This window comes from Molossus molossus, unplaced genomic scaffold, assembly GCF_014108415.1.
Source record: "Molossus molossus isolate mMolMol1 unplaced genomic scaffold, mMolMol1.p scaffold_m16_p_6, whole genome shotgun sequence".
NCBI classification, from domain to species: domain Eukaryota; kingdom Metazoa; phylum Chordata; class Mammalia; order Chiroptera; family Molossidae; genus Molossus; species Molossus molossus.
This window is the reverse complement of record NW_023425399.1, coordinates 76,761,182-76,772,981: the sequence shown is the minus strand read 5'-3', so window position 1 is coordinate 76,772,981 and position 11,800 is coordinate 76,761,182. Positions and strand designations below refer to the sequence as shown.

Genomic DNA, 11,800 nt, shown 5'->3' with positions numbered 1-11,800 from the left:
GAGCCTCTAAAATAGGGAAGGGGAAGGAGTGATGCCAACATAAAGAAAGAAAAAACACATAGATGCAAATAGTTCCACTTCTATTATTTTTTCATCAGCAAGGGCAATTTACACTAAACTAAGTTTCCAGGCGGACCACGGGAGTTCACAGGCTGGGTAAGTCCCAGTACACAGGCTAGGTAAGTGCTGGAATCACACAAAAATGTACTCAGGTTTCGGTGCTCTAATGGTAAGCACACCACCACTGTGATTTTGCTCGAGTCCTTATGATTACCATCTGCCCCTCCCCATGCTCTCCCCCCATGTTAAGACAGAAAAACCACAGACGCTTTCCTGCAGCAGACCTAGGAGAGACCGTGTGTAAACAGACCTGTTCTTTCACTGCTCAAGAAAACCTGCTGGATGGTGTTGTCAAGTTGTCTATTCTGTTCAGTGAGCTGAACACAAACTTACTTGAAATCTGTCTGGAGAAATAAACATTTTTTAAAGCAGTTAATGCAGGAACAACTTTTTTAAAATTATGAAGTACAGGTCTTTATGTATTTTTTTTTTATCCTCACCCGAGGACATTTTTCCATTTTTGTTCAGATAGAATGGAAAGGGGAGAAAGAGAGGGAGAGGGAGAGGGAGAGGGAGAGGGAGAGGGAGAGGGAGAGGGAGAGGGAGAGGGAGAGGGAGAGGGAGAGGAGGGAGAGGAGGGAGAGGGAGAGGGAGAGGGAGAGGGAGAGGGAGAGAGAGAGAGAGAGAGAGAGAGAAACATCAATATTAAAGGGACACATCGGCTGGTTGCCTCCCGCACGACCCCAACCAGGGCCAGGGACGAATTGCAACCGAGGTACATGTCCTCGACCGGAATCGAACCCGAGACTCATTGGTCCTCTGGCTGACGCTCAAACCGCTAAACCGAACTGGCCAGGGCTCTTTATGTAATTTTTGCTGAGTCATAGTTGAACAATATTTGAGCTGAAAATTCAAGTGTCCACTGAAGCAAGAACTTGATGCAGAAATGCTCCCCAGTCCCGAGAAGTCTGTGACATATCTTACAGCCAAGGAGCCATATGCAAGAGCCATATTTTAAAGATTCATAATGTTCTTCCCTTCAGATTAGATGAAACCAGATATCCAGTATTTTTAGACACTAATTTTTCTCTTAGATAGCATCGACGCCCTGGCCGGTTTGGCTCAGCGGTCAGAGCGTCGGCCTACGGTCCAGAGAGACCCAGGTTCTTTGGGATCTGCTCATTCAGTGAATGTAGGATATCAATCTTTTCTCTGACTAGTACATAAAATCATTCAAGGCTCACACCATAAAAATCAATGTGAGGAAACACTTTGGAAGTGGGGAAACATGAAGATCCTTTAGCCAATGTCAGTGAAGAATAATCATCTCTTTCCAAGAAATTATCCCCTCAAAACCAGAATAAGTAGATTAAACCTGCCAACATTCTAAAGTGCTTCATCCATGTTTTATTTTGAAAATAAATATTAAAGTATTAACACTGCGTAAGATCATGCTTCAGCTAAAAGGATATGTAAGTAAATGACACCCCAAGATGATACACTTTAGCTCAATATAATTTGTTGTTAATCCTCACCTGAGGATATTTTTTTCCCAGACTTTTAGATAGAGTGGAAGGTGGGGGGTGGGGGGGACAGGGGGAGAGGGAGGGAGGGAGGGAGAGAGAGAGAGAAAGAGAGAGATTGACATTGATCTGAGAGAGACACATCGATTGGTTGCCTTCCACCTGACACTGACTGGGGCCAGGGATTGAACCTGCAACCCAGGTACGTGCCCTTTGGGAATTGAACTGCAACCCTTTGGTCTGTGGGCCAACACTTTAACTTCTAAGCCAAACTGTCCTGGGTTCATTCTCAAATTTTTTAAAAATCTAACCTTATGATTGAGCTAAGTTAGTCATACAATTATGGCAGAAACTCTTAAGTGACTGAGGTATTTTGATTCTTCAAAATCACAGGTGTGCAGTACTGAAAATTAACTGACAATTAAAATGAGAAACAAAGGATTAAAAATAACTTTAAACTCCTTTTATAATATCAAATAACCTGAGCTAAGGGAAAAATTATGAAATCCTGGTAAAAAGATAGCCCAGCAAATTCTTCACGAGCAAATGTTTGAGGCAGAAAACCTATGTTTATTCAGGAATAATCTTTTCAAGTAATATGTCGAAGATTTCCAAAAGTTGGAAATTACACAATTTATCACAAAGAAAGGGAAACTCCTAAAATGTGGGCAATTGCTGATCTAGTCTATAGACTAGGCTTTCTAATACATTAGCAAAACAGTTTATACCTTTGGTTGTAAAACTATCCTCCATTTGTTTCTACTTGGTTGACTTTCAAAGGAAAAAAGGTTGTCACTTTGAAACATTTTGTAGACAATCTGGAGATAAATATTTTGATGACACAACTTCAGCTGAAGAGAAATCGTTTTTTTAATCAGGAAAACAAGGAATTCTGGGTTATTAACATATATTTTTTACAATAAAAGAATATTCACTTCATGGTCCAGAGACCTGCCTTCTGTTCACTGCTCCACTGATAACAGAATTAACTGGGATACGTCAATTAGCCTTCTGGTGCCTGAGCTGCATGGTCTGGACAACGGGGAGAAATATATCTGTGTCGCATTATTCACAGGAGTAGCTTGAGGGCAAAGTAAAACACTAGAAAGCACTTTATTTTTCAAAACACAATATAAATGCTATGTCATGATATTGTCAATAATTTTACAGGTACCTCAGTGTTACCTGGACAGGTGTGTGCTTACGGTAGGCGTTCCTACAAGATCACAGGTTGAATATTTAGCTTGATTTTATTTTAAAAATAATAAATCACAAAACTAAAATGTTTGAACAAGGTCACTTAACCCGCTCCCCAGGTTGTTAGTTATATTACTATTATCATCATTATTACTTTTGAGCTAGATCTTTACTATGTCAGCCTAACTGGGAAAATGTGTCCCTGGCACAGGTGGTTTTCAGAAGAAAAGCCGATCTGCACTTGAGCTGTGTCCTCTGCTTTTATTTTAAAGTGCAGACCCCAGGTGAGAGACTGAGCGGGAACTCCGGGCCTGTCACTGAGGGACCAGTTCCCGCAGAGAGGCCAGAGCAGCATGGATGCGCACATGCAATCTGTTTTCAAAGTCGTAGCCGGAGTAGTCCTCCTGGAAGACCAAAGAAAGATATTTATGGACTCTCTTAGCTAAGCCTCCTGAAATACTGCAGTCTAAACCACGCTAAGTTTTGTACTTCCCAGAGTAGAGCCCTCACACGCCCACCCAAGGCTCTCCGTCCACTTGATTGTCTTTCCCAAATGTTGAGCTTTGTGTTCATTTTAAAAATGCCAACTGGATGTCAGTAATGCCGTCTTTGTACAATGTTTCTCCTGTGCCTCCTGACACAGTAGCCTTCAACTGTGCTCAATGTAAGCGGCTGTTAGCAATTCTTCATTCACGAATGTAGTTAGGAAAAGTCAGAAGTTATTTCCCACTCAAATAAGAAGAGTGTTTCTAAAGCAGGATGAGCAATTTAATGGGCGAGCCTTATGATATCAGTAATTCCCCTTAAAAATCGAGTAATTGCTGATTCAGTTATCATCACTTTTCCTTTCCAGAAATATCAATCAGAACACTCATTTCACAAAATTTCCTGAATTCAGACTCAAGCGTACAGAGGACAAGGGCCACTGGGAAGAGGGAGATTCAGTATTGTTACCTTTGCTTGAAGAAGTAGAGTTCTGCCTCTTGCTACAGTCTATGAATATAAACAAAAACCCATAGCTCTTAATACTACATTTACAGATACTCAAGCAGAAAACATTATAATACAATATGTTAATTAAAACAATTCACAGTCACAAATGTGAGTCAACTGTTCATTAAATTAAGACTCAATTTTTCTTTAATATAATGATGCTAATAAGTTTACATCAAGGCATTACTTGATAAATAATTTTTCATTATCTTCATTATATTTCTATAAATGATAACAACTTATAAGAGTTATAATAGTTTAGGTTAAGATCTTACAAAATGACCTAAAAGTGGTGATAATGAAAAGGTTTATTTGAAGTTGGTAAGTTACACCTCCTTATATATTTAAGGGTTATGCTACAATCACATTTCTGTTGACTTAACTCGACTTTTATAAAGTCCATATATTTGAAAACTAAGTTCAACTTACAAAAATTAGAACTTTACAAAGCCAATATTATGTAATTATGTAATTAAGCTTCCAAAAGAAGGTATCAAGCAAATGTAGCACTACCGATCCTATTTTTTAAAAAACCTGCCCCATTATACTTATATATACATCTTTATGGTAATTATCCAACTAAGTTAATAATGTATCCTAGCATTTTTAAATCATACACATCATCCTTATTCATTCTCATTACAATCTTTATTAAACTGGCAAAACAGGCACTTTCTATCCTGTTTTAGCGACTAGGAAAAGGTATGTGGTTAAGAGACTTAGCCAGGGGCACACACTAAAGTAAGTGGCAGAGCTACAAGCGTGATGCAGTTCTGTGTCCTTCTGCCCGAACCACACTGCCTCACATCGTTCCACTCTAAAGATGGCCATGATTTCCCCTCAAACAAATCTGAGTCCAAAAGTCTAATTTCAGAGAATAAATGATCTCCTAGACAGACAGAATTAGTAGCTTTCTGGACTCCTCCTACGTGAAATAAAAATAAACATAAACCACTGCTGCACCAGTTTCTTTTAAGTGAAGTCTGCTTTGCGCCTGGCTCACTGGCACATTTTTGGTGATGAACTTTATTCAAGAAAATACATAATACCTTACCTCTGGTTTGTCTAAGAGAAGGCAGCCAAGTTCATAGCAAGCATACGGCTGAACATACAAATTATTCTGACGACACAACTCATCTTTAACCGCTCGCTGAAAGAACTGAAAGTGAGAAGTATCATTGGGATGAACTGATGCCCCCAGTTAGGCTCCTTTTCCTACTCAGGGCTCCTCACATCTTCAGGATGCAAGAAGGGGAACTCATCTCATTTCTGAATCCTGCGTCACATTTTCTCCTCATCCTGCATCTGTGTTCCTCCCCTCCATCCTCGCCCATATGTTAGAAGCGGTTGCCATGCTTGTCTGGTGAGCTTCCTCCAGAATAAGCTACTGACCAGTCCGACCCATTTGTACTGCTCATTTTTCCCGCTGACACACCGGCCTCTACTGGTTTTACTGCTGAGAACGTCTTTAACTGTCCCTAAGTCAGAACATCCCACTTTAATATTTGAAACACAAAGCATACAAGTCAAGAACCATCTCTTGACATATGTCTTGACTGTATCTTGCTGATACTTAAGCATATGATAGAAAATAAGCTCTTCAGAGCTGTGTAATAACTATTATACCCCACACTGAGATACTAATTTAAAATGATAATACAAGCACATCAACACTCTAGGATCTAAAAGCCAAAGTCTCCTATCAGTGCACCTGGACTCTCAGAGACACTGGGAGGGACTTCAAAAAGCCCACCTAACAAACTCAGAAAAATCCCTCCAGTTCTATTTGAAAATAATATATGGTTCTTTTTCATATAATATGTATACAATGTATCCTAAACCAGCAACTTTCAGTCATGCACTGGTAATCTGCAGTTACAGAGACAGGAAAAGTGAACACAGTCACACACCTGATAAATACATTTTTGTATTATCTAACTATGTGACTTCACTCTGCTCCTTCAAAACTGTTTGTACTTCCTCCTCCTCCAGCTGACCGTCATCTTTGGTAAAAAGCTAGCACCAGACAAAAGAATGCTGTTTGCAAAGCACTGTAGGAACCTGAGTTACATTCAAACTAGTATTAACCATCATCACCCTATAGCATAAAGTAGATACAGCTCACTCGCTGTGGGAGGTTGGGTTTCGTTTAGTGCACGTTCATGTTTTTCATTCACAAGCACATGCACAGATTTTCCCAGCTTAGTTTCCTTAGTCGTGACAACAGTAACAGTTTACCTGAACAGCATCTTCTGAGTTTCCCAGACATTTGTGTATGGCACCAAGGAGCAAATACTTTAATCCGATGACAGATGAATCATCCACTTCATGGCAAGCTTAAAGAGAAGTGAAAAGAGCAGGAAGGAAATATGTTCATTTAATTCCTTAAACATCATCAAGAGGTAAGTATTTCTATATACATATATGCATAACCCATGGACACAGATAATAGCAGTGACAGTCTAGCTGGGGAGAGGTGGAGTGAGAAGGAAGGGGGCGCCCTGGCCAGTTTGGCTCAGTGGTTAGAGCGTCGGCCTGCGGTCCGGAGAGACCCGGGTTCGGTTCCCGATAAGGGCACGTACCTCGGTTGCAGTTTGTCCCCGACCCTGGTTGGGTTGTGTGGGTGGCAGCCGCTCAATGTGTCCCTTTCACGTCGATGTTTCTCTCTCTCTCTGTTCCTCTCTCTCTCCCTCCCACTCTACCTGAACAAAGAATGGAAAAAATGTCCTCGGGTGAGGATGATTAAAAAAAAAAAAGAGAAGGAAGGGGGGATCAATGGGGGAAAAAGGCACATCTGTAATACTTTCCACAATAAAGATAAATTTTAAAAAAAAAGTTATTTCATTGTTTATACTCATTCAGTTCAAAATTCTGCCCCCTGAAAATCAGAAGGTTCACCTCCCTCAACCATCAGTCAAAGAAAGGCAAAGATACCAAACTTGAGAGCCAAGAAGACTCAACATTGCATTGACTGTTACTAAGTGAAAGAAGACAATCTGAAAAGGCTACATACTATATGATTCCAACTACAGGACATTCTGCAAAAGGCAAAACTATGGAGGCAGTAAAAAGACCAGTACTGCCAGAGGTCTGGGGGAGGGGGAGAGGAACAGGTGGAGCACCAAGCATTTTTAGCAGTGAAACTGTTCTGTATGATTTAGCAGTGAAACTGTTCTGTATGATAATACCGTAAGAGTGGCTACGTGTCATTCCGCATGTGTCAAATCCCACAGAATGTATAACACAAAGAGAACCCAATGTAAACTATGGACTTTGAGTGATAATGATGTGTCGGTATTGGTTCATCAGCTGTAACACATGTACCACTGTGGTGGGGGTGTTGACGGTTGGGGGGACAGTATGTGTAGGGGAGGGGGAGGGGAGCTACGTGGGTATCTGCTCAATTTTGCTGTGAATCTAAAACTGCCCTAAAAAATAAAGGCTGTGCAAAATATTACTACTAAATCTCCTTTGAAAAAGGTCAGCATCTATGTGAGTAAGAATACATTTCCTAAGAATTAGTTTCTATGAAACCATCTTTCGGGAGGCGAGCGTTGTAGTTTAACCCAGCAGTGTCCTCTGGTAATCCTGCTTCCAGCTGCAGGTTTAAACATCTTCGGCCCCGGGAAGACGAGGCTGTGTGCAGGACAGCTTGAAGCATGGCTCCTCACCATGCTGTCCTCAGACCGGCAGCATCCACAGTGCTCCTACGGGAGCCAGCAAGTCACCGATCTGCCCCGACTTTATAAAACGTGTGGCCACAGTGTCTGCCTTTCCCGTCTCCCTGGGTTGCAGTGTGGAGCACACCAAGTCATTTGCTATAAATATCACTCAAATATCTGCAGGAAACCGTTAGGACAAATGTCACAGCATTTCCTCAATAACCAATAATGCATTACTTTACATGAAGATTTAGTTTATTCTGTGCACTTTCCCTACAAATATAACAAAAATGATTTTATGAAGGTGATAGTACCATAACCTATGGACTTACTTTTTAAAAAAAATCTACAAATCAAAAATGTAGGCTTCTACTTACACTGTTAGGTATTTACTCAAGAGAAATGAGCGTGTAATGCCCACACGAAGAACTAGTACACTTATGTTTGTAGCAGCATCACTTGGGAGAGCTGAAAAGCCAGACTAACCAAACGTCCGTGAACAGGAGGGTGAGCAGAGAAACTGGCTATGTGGAGCCCTACAGTGGAGTCGAGTGCAAGGCGCGAGCTGCTGACGCCGCTACAAGGCGATCGAGCTCACTGGGTATAACAAACAAACAAAGCCAAGCACTAAAGAGTACACGCTGTCCGATCCCACTTCTACGTAGTTCAAGGACAGGCAAAAGTAGTAACCCGTGGAGAGAGAAGTCGAACAGTGGCAGCCTGCGGGTGGGGACTGACTGGGAAGGGGCACGGGGGAAATCTCGGGGGGGGGGGGGGGTCCTGCCTCTTGATTGTGGTGGGGATGCCATGGCGTATATGGTTGTCGAAGCTCACTGAACCGTACTCTTAATGCCTGTGATTGTAACGAATGCAAATCCGCCCCGTAAGGAACAGAGGGCCTTCGGCCTGCAGCACCCCGGGCTACAGCATGGATAACCCCGCGCTCTGCAGCACCCCCGGGCTACAGCATGGATAACCCCGCGCTCTGCAGCACCCCGGGCTACAGCATGGATAACCCCGCGCTCTGCAGCACCCCCGGGCTACAGCATGGATAACCCCCGCGCTCTGCAGCACCCCGGGCTACAGCATGGATAACCCCGCGCTCTGCAGCACCCCCGGGCTACAGCATGGATAACCCCGCGCTCTGCAGCACCCCGGGCTACAGCATGGATAACCCCGCGCTCTGCAGCACCCCCGGGCTACAGCATGGTTAACCCCACGCTCTGCAGCACCCCGGGCTACAGCATGGATAACCCCGCGCTCTGCAGCACCCCCGGGCTACAGCATGGATAACCCCGCGCTCTGCAGCACCCCCGGGCTACAGCATGGATAACCCCCGCGCTCTGCAGCACCCCCGAGCTACAGCATGGATAACCTCGCGCTCTGCAGCACCCCGGGCTACAGCATGGATAACCCCGCGCTCTGCAGCACCCCCGGGCTACAGCATGGATAACCCCGCGCTCTGCAGCACCCCGGGCTACAGCGTGGATAACCCCGCGCTCTGCAGCACCCCGGGCTACAGCGTGGATAACCCCGCGCTCTGCAGAACCCCGGGCTACAGCGTGGATAACCCCGCGCTCTGCAGCACCCCGGGCTACAGCGTGGATAACCCCGCGCTCTGCAGCACCCCCGGGCTACAGCGTGGATAACCCCGCGCTCTGCAGCACCCCCGGGCTACAGCGTGGATAACCCCGCGCTCTGCAGCACCCCGGGCTACAGCGTGGATAACCCCGCGCTCTGCAGCACCCCCGGGCTACAGCGTGGATAACCCCGCGCTCTGCAGCACCCCCGGGCTACAGCATGGATAACCCCGCGCTCTGCAGCACCCCCGGGCTACAGCATGGATAACCCCGCGCTCTGCAGCACCCCCGGGCTACAGCATGGATAACCCCGCGCTCTGCAGCACCCCCCGGGCTACAGCATGGATAACCCCGCGCTCTGCAGCACCCCCCGGGCTACAGCATGGATAACCCCGCGCTCTGCAGCACCCCCGGGCTACAGCATGGATAACCCCGCGCTCTGCAGCACCCCCCGGGCTACAGCATGGATAACCCCGAGCTCTGCAGCACCCCGGGCTACAGCATGGATAACCCCGCGCTCTGCAGCACCCCGGGCTACAGCATGGATAACCCCGCGCTCTGCAGCACCCCCGGGCTACAGCATGGATAACCCCGCGCTCTGCAGCACCCCGGGCTACAGCATGGATAACCCCGCGCTCTGCAGCACCCCGGGCTACAGCATGGATAACCCCGCGCTCTGCAGCACCCCGGGCTACAGCATGGTTAACCCCGCGCTCTGCAGCACCCCCGGGCTACAGCATGGATAACCCCGCGCTCTGCAGCACCCCCGGGCTACAGCGTGGATAACCCTGCGCTCTGCAGCACCCCGGGCTACAGCATGGATAACCCCGCGCTCTGCAGCACCCCCGGGCTACAGCATGGATAACCCTGCGCTCGGGCGGGCGCCTGGCTCCGGTGCTGCCCCTCTGCCCCCAGGGGACTGCACCCCTTCCCCAAGCGCCAGACTTGTGCTCTGCGTCGGGTAACCGGCAGGACACCGAAGCACGCAGCCCGAGAAACACGGACGCGCGGGCCCTGGGGCGGTTCTCACCTTGACTCATCCGCTGCAGGTTGGGCAGGGAACAGTTGGGCAGGGCCTTCCACAGGTACAGCACTTCGATGGCGGCCAGCACGCACAGCGCCCGCGGCGGCGCCTGCTTCCGGAACCGGTCTGCCTGCAGGGGGTCAGTACTTAGGCTGCGTATTTTTTTTAAAAATACAAATTCAAATAGAAAATACGCTTCGGAGACATTTAACAGCACAGAGTTCATATTCGACTTGAACAAGCCCCTCCTACAGAGTTAAAAATGAAAAATGTTCACTTTCCAATTTTTCACATATTGGGAGATGTGCCTTTCATTCATTCTTCAACTCCACCTGTTATCAGGACTCAGCAGATATTCTGCAGACTTGGGGATGAAGGCTGACTCATTCAGTGGCGATCAAAGGGATCTGTAAGAGCTGGGCGGCAGGGTCTCCAGGGGTGTGAGGCGGGCGCACTACCAGGTGCCTCTCAGTTGTGGTTTTGTTGACCGGCTGACTCTCCGCCGACTGCAGTGCTCTAGGGCATCCGCCTTACCGTCCAGTTCACGCTCAAACTGGGTCTCTGAAGGCTCGTTCAATACAAACGTGTAGAACGAAAATCATGGAATACTTAGGATGTGACAAGGTGTCACGATAATTCAGCTAAATTTTATTCTTAAATAAATCAGGATAAATTAGGGACACTGTCCCTCCAGTCCTGGACCTTTCTGCTGGTAAATTTGATGCACACTATTTTTTTCTTCTTTTTTTTTTTTTTGTTAATCCTCACCCAAGGGTATTTTTTTCACTGATTTTAGAGAGAGTTGAAGGGAGAAAGGGAGGGAGGGAAGAGAGAAACATCGAGGCAAGAGACACACATCGATGGTTGCCTCTCGCACATGCCTGACTGGGGCCAGGATCAAACATACAACCCAGGTACGCCATGCCCTTGGCTGGGAATCGAACCTGTGACTCTGGTGTATGGGCTGATGTGCTAACCACTGGACACACGGGCGAGGGCATGCATACTATTTTTTTCCTTAATTAGGTCAAAATTGAGAACCAACGGTCTGTACCTGGTGCCCAGGGTCTACGTATTTGTATTCTTCTGAAACTACCTAACTCTTCAGACAGATCCTTTCCCTCTCCAGGTATGCTCATTAGCTCTACAGCATCTGTAACATCTCTACTTACTCAAAACAAAACAAAAGGCCCACAACTGTTTTAATTATCGATAGCAAAACAAGCACTTCCCATTCGGAGCAGAAGCATGAGCACAGGACTGAATTCTCTCCACTGTGGTGAACAGCATTCCGCGTGGCAAGTAAGTTGCCAACTTTAAATACGATTTCCCAAAACTTGGCAAAGGTAGTTTGGTTACCAACGCCCATTACAAACAATACCCCAGATCACCGGGCCCCATTATACCTTTTTCACTGAGAACTGCTCAATCTGATTGTTTTTCCTTTTGAAGAGTTTCTGAACTTCCTTAAAGACAAGCTGTGCTCCATCCTCATCACCAGTGGCCCCCTGACAAACTGTAAGAAACCAGCATTACATTTCTTCAGTATTTGGAGGAAAATGCCAATAAGGGTTACCTAGGTTGGTGATAGCTGGTATGTTACCAAAGAAATGGGAGCAAATGTTTTAAAAGACTGTTATACAAAGGACTACACCATCCTGCCGATCATCATTCCACCAATTTAACAACTATTTTCCAGGTGCTAGGACCCCAGAGCTTTGGTGGGACATAAGGGAAGGCCACATCCTAGTGTTCTTGCTG

General features: G+C 46.0%; 1 protein-coding gene across 1 annotated transcript in view; it reads right to left on the bottom strand.

Annotated features, from left to right (window-relative positions):
- Window positions 1-2,677: 2,677 nt before the first annotated feature.
- Window positions 2,678-11,800, bottom strand: part of TTC39C (tetratricopeptide repeat domain 39C) — a 105,200-nt gene continuing 96,077 nt past the window's right edge. The window contains exons 9-14 of the mRNA XM_036245668.1: window positions 11,446-11,555; window positions 10,046-10,169; window positions 6,012-6,109; window positions 4,828-4,932; window positions 3,735-3,773; window positions 2,678-3,184 (exon numbers count right to left, since the gene is read on the bottom strand). Coding sequence (XP_036101561.1) covers window positions 3,095-3,184; window positions 3,735-3,773; window positions 4,828-4,932; window positions 6,012-6,109; window positions 10,046-10,169; window positions 11,446-11,555 — 566 coding nt within the window. The 3' untranslated portion in view covers window positions 2,678-3,094. The remainder of the gene's footprint in view (window positions 3,185-3,734; window positions 3,774-4,827; window positions 4,933-6,011; window positions 6,110-10,045; window positions 10,170-11,445; window positions 11,556-11,800) is intronic.